General features: G+C 44.1%; 1 protein-coding gene across 6 annotated transcripts in view; it reads right to left on the reverse strand.

Annotated features, from left to right (window-relative positions):
* LOC139387030 (zinc finger protein 521-like) overlaps positions 1-22,675 on the reverse strand; it is a 174,488-nt gene that overhangs the window by 35,072 nt on the left and 116,741 nt on the right. For all 6 annotated transcript variants that reach the window (XM_071132997.1, XM_071132996.1, XM_071132992.1 and 3 more), the window contains exon 6: positions 16,815-16,946. In XM_071132997.1, coding sequence (XP_070989098.1) covers positions 16,815-16,946 — 132 coding nt within the window. The remainder of the gene's footprint in view (positions 1-16,814; positions 16,947-22,675) is intronic.

Raw genomic sequence — 22,675 nt, forward strand, 5'->3', positions numbered from 1 at the left:
TACGAGCCAGGGCATAAGTACCAGCCGATGCAGGCATTCTAAGAATAATACTAGTCGGGCACAACTTAGTGTTATTTCTGTCGATCGCTTTCAGGAGCAGAGGACATATGAGCCAGCCATTACGGAAATTGGAGTAGATATATTCGTTTGACCGAAGCAAAGTCATTATCTATCTACCTCTCGCGTTAGCTAACGTGAAGAGTATAAGGGTTGAACGTAAGACGTCACCTAGCAAACCCGTTCCCTTGTTGGAGGGAACTTCCCTTGTGCGGCGTGGTGGAAACCCCGCGCAAGAAAGCATTGCGCCAGATGCTAAGCTAACAAAGCGGAGCAGCCATTTTTGTTTTCCCCTTTGTTCATAGTGTGAGATCTCAGCTTGCCCTATCAGTAACCTCTGGCGACGAATCGCCAGTCATTTTTCGTGAAATATTTCAGGTTACGCTGTAGGATATCAAACCAGTCTCAACTGATTGGATAATATTGTCTTTCAATTTTATACATACATTAAACTGATACACTACCTTTCCTGGTTGGTTATTGGAATAATACACAAACGAATGTATTCTAACCAATGAGACATGGTTAAACTGTTCCACATTAACTTAGATATAGCAACTATTTCAGGTTAATTAAAGCTAATTCCTGTAGCCTATACAGGGTTGACTAATCATTCAAAATGATTAATAAATTAAATCTGTTTTACCAGCTTAATGGTGTTTAGGGAGACCTTTTTACAGCATTGTGAAATTCTACCTTCACTGGTACCTGGTCGATTTTAGCTTGTGTTAACAGTGGCCTCCGGTGGTGAAGAATCACCAGTAATTATTTTAAAATAATTCAGGTTATGCTGTACGATATCTAACCAGTCTCAACTGATTGGATATCATTGGCTCATTCAATTTAATACATACATTAAATTGCTATTCTTCCTTTCCAGGTTGATTATTTAAATAATACGCAAACTAATGTGTTCTAACCAATGAGACATAGTTAAACTTTTCAACGTTAACTTGGAGATAGCAACTCTTTCAGGTGAATTAAAGTTCAAATTCCCAAATAGCCTATACAGGATAGATTTATCATTAAAATCAATTTAATCAATTAAATCTGTTTTGGCAAGTTCAGTAATAACATTGACATTTACAAATTGAGTTAAATCGTGTTTGCAGCCTCCAACTCAAAAACCCAAACATTACATAAATTGAAATAACTGATAATCATAACAATGAGCAATCCATCAAATGGGTTTACACCCATTTCCCCTCTAATCAGTGGACCTTCACCCACGGAAAGATTGATCGCTGACCTCAGCAACAATGCAAATCCTAACTATGCCGAGGGGCTGGAAAAGTTAGATGTCGATAACATAAGCGAGAAAAATGCAGACATTGCGACAGATGCTCTTCAAAATAGACCATCAGGCGGAGGCCTCGTAAAGGTTCTCTCCAGTTTATCCCTCAACTATGCCCACCAGCAGAGATGGACAGTGCACCAGTACCTCAGTGCCCAGCAGAGGCACGAGGAGGAAGCTGGTGGTTCAAGGCACAGGTGGAGAGAACCAGGGAGCTGGCATCGAAAGCCGAAAAGGAGAAGCTACTGCTAGCCGAGGAACTGTGTGTAAGGACAGATAAATTGGAAGATCTGTCTAACACTTATAACAAAGAACGCAAACAAACTCTTGACCAAGTCCGTTTTAGCCAAAACTAAATACGATGAAGTCCACACAAAACTAGATGAATCTGACGAGCTAGCTAGAAACCGGGGCGAGCAACTTGATGCCCTGCAAACAGTTGTGAATGAAACCACTCAAAGCAATAATGCTCTATTCCAAAAGCTGCAGACCAAAGACGATCAGTTAATGAACACAATGACCAAGTTGGAGGACAAAACAGCAGAACTCATTGAAGTTGCTGATTTAATGAAGGATGAGAAAGACCAGGTGAGAAAGTTGGAAAAGGCGACCTCTAAACAAAAGGAGGACATCGCATCACTGGATCTCTCACTCCACACTCTGGACCTCTCACTGCAAACCATGACAGATAAGTATGAGGCCGAGCGGAGCAAGGGCAACACCTACGTCTCTAAAATAAACACCCTCAACTCCCAGGTGGACTCTGCGATGCAGCAGAACACCACCCTTAGGTATCATCTGGAGGAACTCCAGAACAGTCACGCGCTATCGCAGGACAACCAAACCAAGCAACCTAGCTCACATCCGGAGCTCAGAAACCGAGGGAATGTAGATGACAGGAGATTTCAGCCTCTTTCTCTTGGCCATTCAGCCCATAGTGAATTGGGGCCTCCTCGCCAACACAACCACAGCTTGACTTTTCCTCTTGGCCTTTCGGCTCACAATTCCCCACAGGAGAGTGCAGATGCTCCCCGCGCACTTGGCGGGGATCGCCTTGACAAAATCGTCAAAAACCTCCGCCTCTTTGACCCCGTTCCAGGAAAGCCAAACGACACTGAGACATTCTTAGCAGACATAGAGGACGCCTTGGATGGCTACCCAAATGCTACGAATGCAGACAGGCTCTACCTTTTGAAGTGAACGTCCAACAGACACGTGACAAGGTTCATCCGTCTACAAGAGCAACATGCGCAAAATGACTATGCTAAACTTGCCACGGTTTTGAAAATAGAACTCAGTGGTTCTGCGACTCGCAAACACGATAGCTCGTTGGCTAACAATATCAGACAAGCTTGAAATTAACATCCACAAGCCTACTATCACCGGCTTCGTTCAGCTTACTTTGGCAAGCTCACTGAAACCGGAATGGAATATTTATTGCCATTTAAACAACTGTTCCTGTCAAACATGTCTCCCAACTTCATTAACTACTTGGGCCCTACTGCCCACGTTGGGTTGCCAATCTCAACGCTCCAAGAACTTGCAAGCACCGCTTTTGAAGCATCAAAAGCAAGCCGGGCTAAGAGCCCAGACACCTCGACTTTCGAGCTTAGGCGTGAACCATCACTCGAATTAGAAGGTGCTGCATCGGGGACATGTGCGGTAAAAGATGACAATGAAAGGGGGTGGCTACGAAGTAACCACCACCCGACAACCACCGCCGTAACAATAGCTACGATGAACGTCACCAATCTAACAGGTCCCGTAGAGATCAACCTAGCCGACATGCCCCTGCGCCAAACTCTCACAAAGGGTCAGGACCTAAGGGTAACAAGCGTAACAAGGGCAACAAAGTGTTCAACAATGATCTAAATGCTAACCGACATGATCTAGAAGCTCTGATAAGATATGCACTGCATCGTAAGAAATCTGAGAAAGAGTACAAGGATAAGTCATCATGACTAGGCATAAAATCGTTGGAAACCAAGTCCGCCAAAACTCATGCAATTCGAGAGGACGCAAACATTTCCATTATCCCCTTCCCCACTCAAATCTCTGTCCAGGAACCACTCTTTCTAGACACAAGCCCGCAGGTTTTGTCTACAGACTTGGATACGGATGTGGAGATGCACAAGATAAGCAGCATTGCAACAGATGATTCCTCTCCCATTCCGATAGAGGACCCACTGGGTCACGTAGGTGACTTACCTGTCTTGGAAATCGACACAGATTACAAACCGCTCCGTTCTCCCAACCCACTCCATTTCGTTGGGGATATGACGAGGACAACCAACTCGAACAGGCCATACCTTAGAACAGACCTGGAGGACTGTTTGACCTGTCACGCTCTGATAGATTCGGGTTCGACAATTTCCCTCACATCCGAAACCTTGCTGGATGAACTAAAAAGGGCAGTGGACCCTTCAAAACGTTGGTTGAAACGTCTCCTACTTAAACTCAACTTCGAAAGCGTGTCACTGATCCACCCCCGCGTATGTGACTAGCGAAATTGAATGGATGCTGATTGGGATCGATTTAATTGACCGTTTGGTACCACTAATGGATTGGAAAACCAATCAAATCTGGTCACAAATACCTATGCCAACTCCATTGACTTCACAGCATTCTTCCAAGGCTACCTGCCATACATTGTGCAACGACGTGGGTTCGACGTCAGCATCTGACGCAAAACCGGTGAACTTGTCCATGAGCCCGCCATTGGTGGCAAATGACACTGGCTTGGGTGACTCACCAACCGACACTTACCGCCCTCCTCTGATAGGAAAATGAAAACGGCTAACTGCCATCCCCTTGTGCCAAAAACATTTAGATTTCCACTGGGAACGACTCCCCTTACGACGCTCACCGCAATAGTGGTGTGTGCGCTATCGATCCGCATTGGAACCAAGGAAGTATCTCACTACCTACTGGTTGTTGCGGACCTCCCACATACAGTCTATGTGGGAGCGGACATTTTGGTAAAATTGGGTGTGAAACTCGATACCATACACCATGTTCTTTGGTCTTTGGCGCAGCCAAACCAACATGCCTTGTCTTTCGACCCGGTGCGAATGGCATCCGGGCAGACTATTCCTGAAGCTTGCAAGGTGATAACTGAGTCCGCCATGTTGATTCCAGCAAGAACCACAGAGGTTTCTGTAAGACTGAACCTGGCGCCCGGATACCGGATGGAAGGCAACACTGCGTTCTTCCAACCCTCTACGCAACTATTCGACTTGGGGCTAACTATCAATGGAAACCCGCTGTTGGAATTAACCGCTAGATCCACTTACCTCCTGGTATGTAGCAGGCAAAACCCAGAGGACTAACTGTTCAGAATTTTTTTTGTTTTTTGCCTCTGACCGTTCCCTCTGTTGTCTTTGCCAAGGGATATTTGATAGGGGCCATTTTACAGTTCCTACAACTTCCACTGGATGTCACCAGTCTTTGGAATTTGGTTGAGGTTAATCATTTGTGCAAGAAGAAGAAGCACATCCTGGCACAAGGTTACACTGTTGAGAGTTGCGCAAGACGAAAAAAGGAGCATGGTTTGTTTACTTGCTGTATTGAATACAGATTGCCCATCTACAATTTGATCGATTATTAACGTTTAAAAATACCTAAAGTTGCATTACAAAAGTAGTTTGAAATATTTTGGCAAAGTTTATAGGCAACTTTTGAAATGTTTTGCAGTGACGTTATGTTTTGGTAAGCTGTTTTTTTCTGGATCAAATGTGCTTTATAAATGGACATTTTGGGTATACATGGACGGAATTAATCGAAAAAAAGGACCAATTGTGATGTTTATGGGACATATTGGAGTGCCAACAAAAGAAGCCCGTCAAAGGTAATGCATATTTTATATTTTATTTCAGCGTTTTGTGTAGCGCCTGCTACGCTAGCTCTTTTGTTTACTACTGGTTCAGATGGGTGCATGCTATCAGATAATAGCTTCTTATGCTTTCGCCGAAAAGCATTTTTTAAATCTGACATGTTGGCTGGATTCACAACGAGTGTAGCTTAAATTGAGTATCTTATATGTGTGATTTTATGAAAGTTTGAATTTTATAGGATTTTATTTGAATCTGGCGCTCTGCATTTCCCCAGGCAATTGGCCAGTTGAGACACTAGCGTCTCCCTATCCTCAAGAGTTAATATACTCCATCGTCACGGAGGATGACATCGCGTCTCCTCCTGCATGCGAAGTACACTCTTGTGAGGTAACAACCGATGACTCTCCCAAAAGTGACATGCCATCACCACCCGATGAAGACCTGCACAATGTCACCGAACCATATCCTGGTTTCCATGCACAGGTAATACAACTACTGTCGGAGGCTGATGCTCTTGTCAATGTCAATGAACGCCATCAGTTGAGAGAATTGTTTAACAAACAAAGTGAGATCTGGTCAACAGACTCACTGGATTGCGGGGTTATGGGTGTCCATGTGGTGCATATTCCTACGCCACCCGGAGCAACAATACAAAATCCCACTCGCAGCATAAGCAGCGGTACAAGAGATTATTGATTCCTTCTTAGCTAAACGGATAATCAGGGAATGTAACAGTACATACAGCGCTCCCGTGTGGCCCATTCTAAAACCAACGGGTAAATGGCGTCTTACCGTTGACTATAGAGAACTCAACAAACCGGTTCCGTTGTCTCGTTGGCCAATGACACAGCTAGACCAAGAGTTTCCAAAGGTAGCAAACGCCAAGTACTTCTCCACCGTCAACGTGGCTAATGGTTTCTGGACCATGACAGTCAACCCTCGTGACCAACACAAGTTGGCCTTCTCTTTCTCGAACAAGCTCTTCACGTTCAATCGTTGCCCATTCGGGTACGCGAACTCCCCCTCAGAGTTCAACATCTTCCTGCACAAGGCAATGCCAGACGCAGCCTCTAGGGGGACGATAATCTATGTGGACGACGTTCTCATGAGAAGTGAGACTTGGTCACATCACCTCAATGAAATGGCCAACGTTCTCACCCAACTCGGGACTGCAGGGGCTAAATTGGCCATCATGAAAGGACAATGGTGCAGGACCAAGGTAAACTACGTTGGGCTTCTGCTGGGTGCCGAGGACATCCTGCCACAGTCTAACCGAATTAAAGCAGTCCGCAACATCAAAACACCTACGAACCTTCACGAGGTGCGCAGCTTCTTGGGAATATGTAATTACTCCCGTCAATTCATCGAAAACTACGTCGTCTTGTCAAAACCGTTGACTCGTCTTCTTCAGAAAGACACCCCATTTGTTTGGGATGTCACTCACAACGAAGCTGTGGCTTCCTTCAAAAACCTGCTTTGAGAGGCACCCTGCCTGGTATACCCCAAAAAGACAATACATTATTTTTGGAAGTCGGTCTCTCAGAGACCAAGACAAACGTGAGCAAAACACTCAACCCTGCTGAACACAAATACTCAGACTGCGAAAAAGCGCTGCTGTCGACAGTCTGGGCAGTCAAACACTTCACCAGTTATGTCGGCAGACAAAAGGTGATCATAGAAACATGTCACCAGCCTGTGACTTTTCTGAAAAGCCAACGAATCCGTGAGGGCTCTGTACACAACAGCAGGATAGCGGCTTGGCTTATGACGCTACAGAGCCATGATGTAGTAATCAACTACGTAAAAGCGAAAAACCTGCCTTTGGGCAGTGCCATGGCGGTGTGTCAACGCTGTGGTGACGATGAAACCGACTCCGCACCACCCCCGCGTGACATCGCTCCGCCATTGCCTTCGAACCATCTCTACTTCGAAGAGAATGCGTGTCTTGAAATGCTGATGGCACTTGTAGATGGCTGTTCTTACCGCAATTTAGACCACTTACAAGCTGGGGTGAGATTGGTATGGCACAACGACATTCCGTGCAAACCGCTTCAATTTCAGCTTGGCAACAAGACCGGCCAGTTTGCAGAAGTGGCTGGTGCGTTGATCACCCTGCAAACGGTGGTGAAACACCAATTGTCAGAACTGGTGACCTGCACCGACTCAAACTATGCGAGACTCACCTTTTTATGCCACTTGCCGTTTTGAAAACAAAAGCAAATGACTACTTCAAGTGGTAAAGAGGTGAAAAACAAAGAGCTCATCCTAGCTTGTGATGACCTCATCACCAAACACGACATACAGGTGTATTGGAAGTAAGTCAAAGGACACTCCAAATCACCTGGTCATGACAAACTTGGCAATGACCATGCCGACAGCATGGCGAAATCAATTCCCTTGGGTGTTTGATGCTCAAGACGAAAAAAACACTGAGGAAGCTATGGTGTCTGCGGTAACGCATAGCCATGTAGCACCACAGAAAACGTCTTTGCACAAACATAATGTGTTGCTAACGCATTCATTCCTGAATAGCGATCTGGTAGCAATGCAACACCAAGATGAGTCCCTCGCCACTTTTATGGCGTTCCTGTCGTATCCAGTGTCCGAACTGGCTTTGGCAGGTTCACACCACTTGCGTTCGCTGTACGCAACTAAACAGCACCTCACACTTGTAGATGACCTACTGGTGTATGTTTCAGAAACCGACACCGCTCAAAGGTGGGTGGTTCCTAAAACACAGAGGGGGATAATGATAGCCCATGCCCACAACGAGCCATGTGGAGGCCATAGGGGGGGTCAAGGCTACATGTGAAACATTGCGACCTCACATGGAACAAGACGTGGCACAATACGTGAGAGGATGTCTAGTTTCAACCCTCCAAGCCACTTCACAGAGCACCCCTACAACGCAAGGGTGTGTCTTACCCCTGGAGCTCGATCCAGATCGACTGGGTCGGCCCAGTTGCCAGGTCGGCCAGAGGCAACAAGTATCTCCTCACAGTGACTTGCGCATTCACAAAGTGGGTGGAGTGCCTGCCGGCGACCAATGACACAGTGGAAACCACAGCTGTTCTTTTGCTAAACCACGTTTTCAGTTGTTTCGGCCTGCCAGGAGAAACCGTGGACAGCGACAGAGGAACCAACTTTTCGGCAGCTGTAATGACCGAACTGTGGAGGCTTCTGGGAGTCAAAGCTAAACTCCACATAGCATACCACCCTAGGAGCTCGGGCAGGGTAGAAAGGAGCAACCAAACAATCGTCAGAATCTTGAGGAAGTATGTGGCAGTCAACCACAAAGATTGGGACCTCAAACTCCTATTGGTACTGATGGCGATCAGAACCACACGCAACAGGTCTACAGGAATAACAACCTTCGAGATGATGACGGGCCGGCAAATGACACTTCCACTGCATCTCCTGTACCAACCGGGAGATGTCGCCGCAGCCACGGCCTACACGGCTCATCAATACGTGACTGACCTGCGGAACCATCTCTACACTACCTTTGCATATGCTCAAGGGCAGTTGGAAAGAAGTGCAGAAGGTGACAAGACCTATTACGACAAAAAAGGCCTCACACCAGATTGTGGTGAAGCTATCACCTGTAGCTTACCAGATAAGAATCAGCAAAGGTCGACAAAACGCCACATTAAAGTGGGTCCACCAGAACCAAATCACCTGCAAGTAGGATCAATAGATGACGTTATTACGAAAACATTGTAACGACAACAGTTTACCTAGTCTATGTTTGATGTTTATACATTGTACGTTGTATGGAAAATGTCCAAATCAAAGAGAATGTTTTGGTAAAGATGAAATGTGAAGTTAGATTTGAATCAAATCTAGACCTTGCCCATAACTTGATATGCCCAGAGAAGGGCCCTAAAGGCGCTTACACCCACTTCTGACACGAGGGTATAAAACCTGTGAGTAAAGAATTTACAGATTAGACTACGTGACCCAAGCTGCAGCCGAGGTCTAAAAAGTCAACTAACCCAAAACGCAACACAAGATTGAAGACAACAAAATATTTTTCTACCCAAGCTACGGATGAGTAGCTGCGTCTAAGTGGGTGAATTCAAGTCAAAGTCCCTAGCCTCCATCTCCCATCGAATCGTGGTATCTACACTGTTCCATTCCTACGCTGTGAGCTCTGAGCTACAGAGCTGTCTGTCCTCAGAAGAGCCCTTCCAGAACAAGGGCGAGGGAACAGACTCCTGAGCCAAAAGGACACTGACATAGTGAGGACGACCACAGAGGTGCGCCGGAGAAGTGCGTCATTGAGCAGCCTGGACGGTCCACGCGGAGAATCCACAGAGACCTTCCCCACGTAATTACATCCTTATATTCTGACCCATAAGAGCGGCAGTTTGGGGCAAGGCTAGGGTTAGAATAAACATAGATGACAAATTCACCCAAATGTATATTTCTCTCGTGTACTTTCTCTTTTTCTCTCTCTTTTAAATCCCCATTTTGGGTAACATGCGCCATAGTGTGTTGGCCCGTTATACTAAGTTCTAATCAATAGCCTAGAATGTGTTTTTGTGTATCTTTTATCATCATTTTAGCTTTCTAGTAAATAAATACTCAACTAAGATAGGTGTGGTACAAACTCATTGGTGAGACCCGGGTCCGTGCAGATTCCCGGATTATACGACGTTCAGAACGAGATTGTAGAGGTAACTGATTAATTAGCGTCTGTTGTAAAATCGATATTCGGATAGTCTTTGAGTTCATTTGGGAAATAGAAACTCAATAAAAACGTATTTTCCCATGGTGCCCCAGGTTAATGAGTTAATAATTGCTTGATTCAGTTAATCACGCAATTATAAACTTTTAATCATTCGATGAGCAACAGTCGTCAGATTAACGAATACAACGTCACAACAACTACTTTCTGGAGGACGATCGTGCCATGCTAACTCTCTGACTCTCTGAAATTAATCAGACAATGAGGAAATCCCTGATTTAGGTAAAAACATTTCAATTGAAGAAGATATTGTAGAGTCTTCTGATGCCAGTAATGGGTAAGAAACGGTGATCAACAGTATTGTTGTCACGGAAGAAGTTGACCTAGTTTTGAAATCAGTGGAACACAACGGGCTAAACAAGCTGTGCAAACTAAACGGAAATGACACAGGACGTGTTATTTAATGAAAGGAGTTGCAGTCTGCCGTGAAGCTTTCATCCATGTATAGCTACAGTTTCAGATATTATACGTTTCTAATTTAGTCAGAAAGTTGTTTTCGTTGCAAGTTAAGGTTTGCTGTTAGCTGTACAGCTGGAGTTCGAAGGCTGCTTACTAGCTAACGTTAACAAGGAACCTAACTTTTTTGTTTAACTTTAGCTATGACAATCGGTTTGTATTGCTAGTAACGTTACTCTATGGATTGGGATTATAGTTTATTTTTTAGCTAGCTAACGTTATACGTGACTTGTCTAAACAAAAGACCCTAAGTTAAAGCTTGCTGTTAGCTAGCTAACATTAGCTGAGGTTAGATGGCTGGCTTGCTAGCTAACATTAATTTATGTGTATGATTCGCAAGCCCCCTGGAGTTCGATTGCTGGCTTGCTAGCTAACATTAACTTTGAACCTAATTCATTTGAATAACTTTAGCTGTGACAATCGGTTTGTATTGCTAGTAACGTTACTCTATGGATTGGGATTATAGCTTCTTTTTTATAGTTTCTAGCTAACGTTAACGTGACATGTCTAAACAAAAGACCCAAAGTTAAAACTTGCTATTAGCTAGCTAAAGTTAGCTGTGGTTAGATGGCTAGCTTGCTAGCTAACGTTAATGTTGAACCTAATTTATTTGGTTAACTTTAGCTATGACAATCGGTTTGTATTGCTAGTATTGTGTATGATTGAATTGTGTGTAATGTTAGTGATGTTTTTTCAGAATGCCATTTCGCATCTATTGTATATAAATGCTAAAATATTTGTATCTGGAATTTGTATTTAAGCATCAGTAGAACACGCCTGACTCTCCTCCACCAGTCATACAAGGAGAATGGTATAATGCCTCCCATCAAAAAGAGAGCTGGTCCAAGCAAGCAAAAGGCAGCAGCGCAGTCATCAACATGCTCCATTTCTTCACCCACTATGGAGTTGGGGAAACATGTGTGGACCTGAATTGTGATAACTGCAGTGGCAAAGGCTTTCGACTCTGTCAATCACCACATCCTTATCGGCAGACTCAATAGCCTTGGTTTCTCAAATGATTTCCTCGCCTGGTTCACCAACTACATCTCTGATAGAGTTCAGTGTGTCAAATCGGAGGGCCTGTTGTCCGGGCCTTTGGCAGTCTCTATGGGGGTGCCACAGGGTTCAACTCTTGGGCCAACTCTCTCCTCTGTATACATCAATGATGTCGCTCTTGCTGCTGGTCTCTGATCCACCTCTACGCAGACAACACCATTCTGTATACTTCTGGCCTTTCTTTGGACACTGTGTTAAAACCTCTTAAGTCTACCCCCTCCTTTTTCGAACATTCTGTTAAAAATCGCGCAACTTTTCAGCGTCCTGCTACTCATGCCAGGAATATAGTATATGCATATGATTAGTATGTGTAGATAGAAAACACTCTGAAGTTTCTAAAACTGGTTAAATCACGGCTGTGACTATAACAGATTGTGTGTTTCATTGAAAAGCGCAAGAAAAACTGCTCTCTGAAAGCTACAAATTATTTCCATGCGTCACTTTCATGGGTTGTTAAAAGGGCACAAAATTAATTATCGACCTGCATGCAATTCCTACAGATTCCACACGATGTCGCCATTGTCGTCATTTTCAAGGGACTTTTTTCTTGGTAAATCAAACTAACTGGATTCCATTTCTTCCGGTCTCCACCAGGATGTTTTGAATGTGCACATTGGCAGCCATTGATTTGAAAACGAGGAGCTATTGAATATATCGCCCTGTAATCATTTTGATAGATTATAAACGTTTACTAATACCTAAAGTTGGATTACAAAAGTATTTCGAAGTGTTTTGTGAAAGTTTATCGTCAACTTTTTTTATTTTAAAAAATGACGCAGCGTTTAAAAACGATGTTTTTTTCTGAATGACACAGCTTCCATAGAAAGCTATTTTGGGTATATATGGACCGATTTAAACGAAAAAAAGACCCAATAGTGATGTTTATGGGGCATATAGGAGTGCCAAGAAAGAAGCTCGTCAAAGGTAATGAATGTTTTATATTTTATTTCTGCGTTTTGTGTAGCGCCGGCTAAGCTATATCTTTGTTTACATCGCATTCAGGCATTTTGAGGTGTTGCATGCTATCAGATAATAGCTTCTCATGCTTTCGCCGAAAAGCATTTTAAAAATCTGACTTGTTGGCTAGGTTCACAACGAGTGTAGCTTTAATTCAATACCCTGCATGTGAATTTTGATGAAGGTTTGAGTTTTAACGAGTACATTTAGCATTTAGCGTAGCGCATTTGCATTTCCAGGTGTCTACTTGAGACATCTGCGTCTCAAGTAGGAGCAAGAAGTTCAGTTGCGACGAGCAAACCCGTATCCGGGAGCGTAATCATAGCCTCAAACGCATTAGCGTAACGCAACGGACATAAATACCCCTAGAAACTTTTCCTATTCATGAAAATCGCAAATGAAATGAAATAAATATATTCAAACACAAGCCTTTTGTTAACAACACTGTCATCTCAGATTTTCAAAATATGCATTACAGCCAACGCTAGACAAGCATTTGTGTAAGTTTATCATGGCATAATGCTATGCTAGGCTCTGCTGGCAGCAGGCAAAATTTTCACAAAAATAAGAAAAGCAACCAAATTAAATCATTTACCTTTGAAGAACTTTGGATGCTTTTACTCAGGAGACTCCCAGTTAGATAGCAAATGTTCCTTTTTTCCAAAAATATTATTTTTGTAGGCAAAAAAGCTCCCGTTTCTTCATCATGCTTGGCTGAGAAATCGACCGAAAAATGCTACAACTATAACGCCAAACCTTTTTCAAAATTAGCTACATAATATCGACAGAAACACGGCAAACGTTGTTTAGGATCCATCCTCAAGGTGTTTTTAACAAATATATTCGATAATATATCCGTCGAGGCAGTTGGTTTCTCATAAGAAGCGATTGGAAAAATGGCTACCTCAGTATTTTAGGTTTTCTGCGGGATACACCATGTGACCACATGCCATATATGGTCCCTTACAGCCATTCTTCAAGGGAAATGGCTAAAAAGACGTCACAATGCTGTAGACACCTTGGGGAAAACGTGGAAAACGTAAGCTCATTCGTAGCTCATTCACAGCCATATAAGGAGTCATTGGCATGAGGCGGTTTCAAAAAATGCGGCACTTCCTGGTTGGATTTTAATCTGGGTTTCGCCTGTAACATCAGTTCTGTGGCACTCACAGACAATCTCTTTGCAGTTTTGGAAACGTCAGAGGGTCTTCTTTCCAAAGCTGTCAATTATATGCATAGCCGAGCATCTTTTCGTGACAAAATATCTTGTTTAAAACAGGAACGTTTTTCATCCAGAAATTAAAATAGCGCCCCCTAAATCCAACTGGTTAACAACCCTCCAGACAGGTTTCAATGCCATACAACTCTCCTTCCGTGGCCTCCAACTGCTCTTAAATACAAGTAAAACTAAATGCATGCTTTTCAACCGATCACTGCCTGCACCTGCCCGCCCGTCCAGCATCACTACTCTGGACGGTTTTGACTTAGAATATGTGGACAACTACAAATACTTAGGTGTCTGGTTAGACTGTAAACTCTCCTTCCAGACTCACATCAAACATCTCCAATCCAAAGTTACATTTAGAATTGGCTTCCTATTTCGCAACAAAGCATCCTTCACTCATGTTGCCAAACATACCCTCGTAAAACTGACCATCCTACCGATCCTCGACTGCGGCAATGTCATCTACAAAATAGCCTCCAATACCCTACTCAATAAATTGGATGCAGTCTATCACAGTGCCATCTGTTTTGTCACCAAAGCCCCATATACTACCCACCCCTGCGACCTGTACGCTCTCGTTGGCTGGCCCTCACTTCATACTCGTCGCCAAACCCACTGGCTCCAGGTCATCTACAAGACCCTGCTAGGTAAAGTCCCCCCTTATCTCAGCTCGCTGGTCACCATAGCAGCACCCACCCGTAGCACGCGCTCCAGCAGGTATATCTCTCTTGTCACCCCCAAAACCAATTCTCTCCTTCCAGTTCTCTGCTGCCAATGACTGGAACGAACTACACAAATCTCTGAAACTGGAAACACTTATCTCCCTCACTAGCTTTAAGCACCAGCTGTCAGAGCAGCTCACAGATTACTGCACCTGTACATAGCCCATCTACAATTTAGCCCAAACAACTACCTCTTCCCCTACGGTATTTATTTATTTATTTTGCTCCTTTGCACCCCATTATTTATATTTATACTTTGCACATTCTTCCACTGCAAATCTACCATTCCAGTGTTTTACTTGCTATATTGTATTTACTTCGCCACCATGGCCTTTTTTTTTGCCTTTACCTCCCTCATTTGCTCACATTGTATTTGGACTTATTTTTCTATTGTATTATTGACTGTATGTTTGTCTTACTCCATGTGTAACTCTGTGTTGTTGTATGTGTCAAACTGCTTTGCTTTATCTTAGCCAGGTCGCAATTGTAAATGAGAACTTGTTCTCAACTTGCCTACCTGGTTAAATAAAGGTGAAAATAATAAATAAATAAATAAATAAATAAGTGTCATTTAATATTTAGCAATATATGGACACTTTCTGTTTACCTGGAATTTCCCTTATTGTAGGCTACTACCAGTATTAGTCTTAACTTTACTACACTACTCACTGTTTAGCACATGACTTCATGTGAATCCTTAAAGAGATGTGTGGGGCTGGCTTAAGAGGGTGTGAACAATGCTAAATGGGTGTAGACAAAGGAGAGCTCTCCAGTAGATACCACAACATTCAAAGGCCCTTTTCTCAAAGTGTATCAACTTTCAAAGCAGAATTACTTTCCCATTGTTCCTCAACAATTGTATATGAAACGTGTATGATATACCATTTTGTAGCTCTGAGTCTCTACTTTTATCCAATGTAAAAAATAAAATAAAAAATCAAATGTTACTACATAAGACAGAATCCAGGTGGTGAATAACTCAAATGAATAACTGCAAGTAATTTTGCCCCTCCGACACAGACATGCCTCTCCGGGTAAACTGGATCATTTGGATACAGACTTGTATCACTGAGTCTATCTTAATGGATATAAATGTTTTCAAGGACAGACTGGGTCTCACAGACAACTGCCCCCAACCCATTTCTCCCTATCCAGAAAATGTCTGAGGAGGCTAGTGTGATCTGAGTCTCAGCCTGTCCCCTCCCTCCTTTCTCAACAGTAGCAGGCCTTTCAGTCTCTCCATCCATACTCCCCATGGTCCACCACTTCCATCCATCCCCCCGTCCCCTGCCTCTGTGTGTCTGCTCTACCACCACTGTCCTGAGGGCTCTCTCTCTCTCTGTCTCGCTCACATTCTCATCCTCTCTCTCTCTCTCTCTCTCTCTCCCTCTCTGCATCCCTCTCTCTCCTGCGCCTGCCGCCGTGATCGATATGGATGCAGAGGGAGAAGGGGGACCTGTCTGTCAAAGCAGCCTGTAGAAAATGAAGGCTCAGATGAAGAAAGCATGCTCTGTATATTAAACGGCCTGACCCAGGCAGGGGGAGGAGGGGGGGGAGAAGGGAAGGAGGGGAAATATCAATAAGCTGCTGCTAAAAGAGAGATAAGGCCAAACAGCAATGAGAGGAGATGGGTATGAGAGGAGGGGTGAATACTGAGAAAAAGCGAGAGAAACAAGCCAAATGAGTGAGCATCTGCTGGACAATGGGACAAGAGAAGAGCTTATGAAGAGGAGAAGAGCGAAAATATAAATATAAAGTAAAATGATGAGACCTGATCAATTCTAAATATTAACTGATGAAAAAACACTGAGATAAAAACGAGTGAAGTGAGTAAACAGCTGAGGATTGGAAAAAAGTGAAAAATAACGAGTATAGCTAAAGAGCTGAGAGAGGGGGAAAAGAAAGAATGAGGAGAAGTTAACGACTTTGCAGATTTCATTATAGAGATAGTTAACCCTGTTGACACTGAAGGAGGGCGTTATCCTCTCCGGAGGAGTCCTGTATGGTCCTTCCACCTCCACGCACACAGACAGATGAGATCATTACAGCTATCAGCACCACCGACATCCACAATTAGCACTTCACTCTCCCTCCTTCACTCCCTTCATCCCCCCTTCCTCTTTATTCCACTCTATCACACTCTTTTCCTCCTTATTATTTCCTATTTTCCTTTCTCTCGCCCTCTCCCCCATTCTCTCTCTCCCCTCCTCTACCCTCTATCCCTCTGCTCATGACAGGTCTTGATTTAGAGGCAATTTGAGTAAATATTAAGATGCACGCAACAAACTGCTTTCAGCTTTGGCTGACCTGCCTTTCTGACCTTTTCATACTCATTTAGAAAACCATTTGCCATTTTAGACAAACAATGAGGTTTCTGAAAATTGCTTTGCATTGTAATGCAATTTTGTGGGTGGGGCTCTCTGAGGACACACGTGCAAGCACACACATGCACGCAGGCACTCACCTGTGAAGCAGACAGGACACTTGAAGGTGCCGCCCATGCCCTCGAAGCTGTGCTCGATCAGGTGGCATTGTAGTTTGGCTGGCGAGTCGAACGACTGACTGCAGAGCTTACACTCATGGTTCAGGCCCTCTTCTAAGGAGAAAGAGACCACACAACACACAAAACAGCATAGTTAGAAGGGTGAATAATCTGAGTAGAAATAGCAGAGAGGGATCCAGAATATACACTATCGTTCAAAAGTTTGGGGTCACTTAGAAATGTCCTATTTTTTGAAAGAAAAACACATTTATTGTCCATTAAAATAACATCAAATTGATCAGAAATACAGTGTAGACATTGTTAATGTTGTAAATGACTATTGTAGCTGGAAACAGCTGTCACGCCCTGACCTTAGTTATCTTTGTTTTCTTTATTATTTTGGGTAGGTCAGGGTGTGACGAGGGTGGTTTGTGAAGTTTTTGTATTCTAGGGGTTTTGTATGTCTAGGGGTTGTTATAGTTTGGGTGTTTATATGTTTATGGTTGCCTCGATTGGTTCCCAATCAGAGGCCAAGCTGTTTATCGTTGTCTCTGATTGGGGCCCATATTTAGGTAGCCATATGCCTTGGGTATTTTGTGGGTTATTGTCTATGTGTAGTTGCCTGTCAGCACTTGTTATTGTAGCTTCACGGTCGTTTTGTTATTTTGTTAGTTTGTTAAGTGTTCTTCATTTATTTAAAAGAGGAATGTATTCATCTCACGCTGCGCCTTGGCCTCCTCTATACAACGAACGTGACAGAATCACCCACCAAACAAGGACCAAGCAGTGTGAAAAGGAGGAACAGCGCTTAATGGGGAGATGGACCTGGGAGGAGATATTAGATGGAGCAGGACCCTGGACACAGCCGGGGGAATATCACCGTCCTAAGGAGGAGTTAGAGGCAGCGAAAGCGGAACGGCGAAACTACGAGGAAAAATACAGGAGAATAGAGGAACAGCGATGATATGAATGTACACGGCTAGCACGGAAGCCCGAGGGGCAGCCCCAAGATGTTTTGGGGGAGGCTCGCGAGGAGATTGGCTGAGTCAGGTAGGAGACCTGAGCCAACTCCTCGTGCTTACTGTGGGGAGCTGGTCAGGCGCCGTGTTATGCGGTAGAGCGCACGGTGTCTCCAGTAAGCTATTCTAGCCCGGTGCGCTCTATTCCAGCTCCTCGCATTTGCAGGGCTAGAATGGGCATCCAGCCAGGACGTATTGAGCCAGCTCTATGTTATGGATCTCCAATGCGTCTCCACGGTCCAGTGTATCCTGTGCCTCCACCCCGCACTTGCCCTGAGGTGCGTGTCACCAGCCCAGTACCACCAGTGCCAACACCACGCACCAGGCTTCCTGTGCGCCTCCAGGGTCCAGTATGCCCTGTTCCTCCTCCCCGCACTCGCCCTGAGGTGCGTGTCCCCAGCCCGGTACCACCAGTGCCGGCACCACGCACTAGACCTATATTGCGCCTCAGCAGTCCAGTATGCCCTGTTCCTGCTCCTCGCACTCGCCCTGAGGTGCGTGTCCCCAGCCCGGTACCACCAGTGCCGGCACCACACACCAGGCCTATAGTGCGCCTCGGCAGTCCAGAGCGTCTGTGTACTTTCTTTTTCTCTCTCTCTTTGAAATCCCCACACACGCCATAGTGTGTTGGCCCGTTATACTAAGTTCTAATCAATAGCCTATAATGTGTTTTGTCTATATGTGTCTTTTATCATCATTTTAGCTTTTTAGTGAATAAATATTCAACTAAGATTGGTGTGGTACGAACTCATTGGTGAGACCCGGGTCCGTGCAGATTCACGGGCTATACGACGTTCAGAATGAGATTGGTAGACGTAACTGGTTAATTAGCGGCTGTTGTAAAATCGATATTCTGATATTCTTTGAGTTAATTTGGGAAATAGAAACTCAATAAAAAATAGTTTTCCAATGGTGCCCCAGGTTAATGAGTTAATAATTGCTTGATTCAGATAATCACGCAATTAGAAACTTTTAATCATTCGATGAACAACAGTCGTCACATTAACTAATACAACGTCACGACAGGGTTGTTATATTCTAGGTGTTTATGTCTATGGTTGCCTAGATTGGTTCCCAATTAGAGGCAGCTGTTTATCGTTTAGGTGCCATATTCCTTGGGTATTTTGTGGGTATTTTGTGGGTTATTGTCTATGTGTAGTTGACTGTCAGCACTTGTTATTGTAGCTTCACGTTCGTTTTGTTATTTTGTTAGTTTGTTAAGTGTTCGTTTAATTAAAAGAAGAATGTATTCTCATCACACTGCACCTTGGTCTCCTCCATATGACAACCGCGACAACGGCTGATTCTTTTATGGAATATCTACACAGGCGTAAAGAGGCCCAATATCAGCAACCATCACTCCTGTGTTCCAATGGCACGTTGTGTTAGCTAATCCAAGTTATGGAATAGCCTTCATTTATCAGAACAAGAATAGATTGACGAGTTTCAGAAGAAAGTTATTTGTTTCTGGCCATTCTGAGCCTGTAATCGAACCTACAAATTCTTATGCTCCAGATACTCAACTAGTCTAAAGAAGGCCAGTTTCATTTCTTCTTTAATCAAAACAGTTTTCAGCTGTGCTAACATAATTGCAAAAGGGTTTTCTAATGTTCAATGAGCTTTTTTTTAAATGATAAACTTAGATTAGTTAACACAACATGCCATTGGAACACAGGAGTGATGGTTGCTGATAATGGGTCTCTGTACGCCTATGTAGATATTCCATAAAAAATCTGCCATTTCCAGCTACAATAGTAATTTACAACATTAACAATGTCTACACTGTATTTCTGATCAATTTGATGTTATTTTAATGGACCAAAAATGTGCTTTTCTTTCAAAAACAAGGACATTTCTAAGTGACCCCAAACCTTTGAACGGTAGTTTATATTATTTATTTTCTCCTCCTTCCCCATTTAATTGAGCTCCAACACATTTGTGTCAAAGGCCTATAACTTTCGTGGCTCATACAACAGTAATATAATGTGTGATCTAGACCCATCAGGCATAAATTGGATGGCCAGTGTGGGGCCTAATTGCACAGGCGAGGTCTTGCACTTTGAACATGGCAAGCATCGCTCTTTTTGATTGGCTAACACGCAAATTAATTTCTGTGGGCGACTTGGGGTGGGCAAATGGGCTGTAGGGTGCAGTGCTACTGTAGCTTGATAAAGGGAAAGATGTATTGCATAAAAAACATCTAGGCTAATTTACAGATTAAAGTGGAAAATGTAAGAATAGCCAAGCGTGAGAACATATTAATTTTATAATCAACATTTAATAATAAACAATATGAGCAAGTGAGAATATTATAGATTTCAACAACGTTTACACACTTCCCTTTATTATCACCATGGCATTTTAACCGCTCTCTTTAACACCACTGTTGAATTCAATCTCATGGTTTTCAACCAAGATGAATACCCATGTTTTCATGTTATTACTAATACATGAGTTATAATTAATACATGAAATGAGATATTGCTCAAGGCAATGGCCAAAACAACTGTGAGTCTGCATCCATTCCCCTGTCACATTAGAATGTATGACACGTCTCTCCCTGACATTAGATTACCTCGGACCGATATTTCAGACCTTGATAGCTGAAATAAATGGCATTGGTTCAGACACTGAACCTTCCCTACTGCTCATTTGCTGCACAACGATCCGCTGACTCAGCATTCCGCAGAACCGAACTGCCCATCTCCTGAACTACACGCCAATAAAAACCCAGTGCACTCTGCTATTCATGCAGTTTGGCCTGTACTCTGTCAAAATCCCCTTGTCCCGTGAAGCATGGGTCCAGGCATGGGGCCAGCGAGAGGGGGGTGAAGGGGGATGGAAGGAGGGTCCCTGAGTGCCTATCCAGGGCCAGGGCCCATCCTTCAGTCTCTACAGCCCAATGCCCACAACATGGGCCCAGGGTACCAGACGCAGAAACACACAATCCACCTAACCAGCTGTGGCCATCTAAAGCCCTGGAGGATCAGAGTGGGGGGTTACCGGATGGGCCTTGGGCAAATCTGGCAACGCAACTCACAGATCTGGCAAAGCAACTCACCTTAACAACAATGGCCTGAGATGAACGGGACAGATTCGTCCCAGATCCACCTAGATGCCAGTGTTTTAAAACCCCCGCCCGCACACCGCCAGTGACTTTCCCATTTGTACTTTTATGGCCAATTGTTGTTCCGCTGCTCAAAGCACACATTAAACAACATGGGCTGGATCGCTCCACTAACAACATTTGGCAACGTTATAAAAAACGGGTAATTTCTGAAACCTGCAGCCGATTACAACAAGCTTTGCAAAATAATGTTAATAAAGCATTTTAATACCAAGTTAAATGTTATTGGTTTAATTCTTTACAAGGGAAGTGTAGTCACTTAATAAGATGTGCTACAGTATAGCACAGTAACTGTACAGTATAGTAATAAAACAATTAGAGGTATCTGTACCTGTTTTGGTGACTAGCTACCTACAGTATAATGGAGAGTATCCACTGTATATCATGTAATACGATATAAAGTGACAATACAACCCAGCGACCTGGGCTGTTCTAGGAGGGCAATGGGAAACGTGTTACACAGCATAGTGAGTCTATTAATTTATTATATACAGAGCATGTTTATGCTCTATTTCACCATATGGCCAGCCCTCTTCTCCTTATAACCCTGTCAAGGAGAATCCTCTACTACGACCACAAAACAAACATTTAAAGCTGGTCGTGTCTGAATGAGCTCACATGACAAGCTATTGTCTTACTGTGTGTGTCTGGCTTAGTGGCTTAGGTATGGATGGAAAGATTTAAAAAACTATTTTATCACAGAAACCAGAGGAGTTGATTGTGTCGCCTGTAATTGTGCATTCCCCTTTGAAAGATGAGACATGGTGTGTGTGCACGTGTGTGCGTGCATATGTGTGTGCATAATTTGTGCATGTGTGTAAGAGAGCGACAGAGTTCTTTGATCCCCATTCAACCTGGCCGTCTGTGTGTGTGTGTGTGTGTGTGTGTGTGTGTGTGTGTTCAGAGCACTCCATGCCTTTGCCCATATGTGCAGCCCTTGTTTGACCCTGGAGCACACTCCTGTTCCTTCAGAGACCTGACCTGCTTCATTATGCAGATAACTCTGCACCTGCCCAACCGTCTGACCTTGGGTGCATGCGTGTGTGTATTTGTATGTGAGAGGGAGAGAGGTTTGCATATGTCTGTGGATCTAAGATACGGGATTGTTTGATACTGCATGTGTGTGCATGAAGAGTGTGTGTAAGACAATACAGTGCAAGTGGGATGACTCAGTGTGTGAGTGCACGAGTCTGTTCGGCACTGCTCGCCCCTGTAATGTAACTGTGTATAGGGGGACGGGTTTGTTTGCGGCAGGGGAGCAGGGGTTGGATCACACTGGCAGCCTGTTCCTTAGTGAGAGTCAAGGGAGGAAGTCAGCCAGCGCACCCCTATAGCTCCCTCATCGGGGTGAGGTCACTTCCTGTCGTTCCCCCAGCCTCCCCCAGGGCTGTCCAATCAGGACAGAGCATTCAGGAGCCCCCACCCTGGCCCGCTCTGCACCGATTGGAGCAGACTCTGGATATAGTTACAGAGCCACTGGGGACTGGAAGCTCTCTCTCTCTATATATATAATTCTCTCTCACCCCCCTCACCCTCCCTTCTCCTTCCACTCTCGTGAGTGTTCTGCCTCCACTGCCACCACCCTGTCCCCCTGCACTCATAAGCGAAATCTTTTAGATGAGAGCTTTTCTGTTCCTGCTCCCTCTAAGCGTCCCTGACACCAGCAAAGTAAGTCCATCTGCATATCCACAGGGCAT

The sequence above is a fragment of the Oncorhynchus clarkii genome, chromosome 28, assembly GCF_045791955.1.
Source record: "Oncorhynchus clarkii lewisi isolate Uvic-CL-2024 chromosome 28, UVic_Ocla_1.0, whole genome shotgun sequence".
Lineage (NCBI taxonomy): Eukaryota > Metazoa > Chordata > Actinopteri > Salmoniformes > Salmonidae > Oncorhynchus > Oncorhynchus clarkii.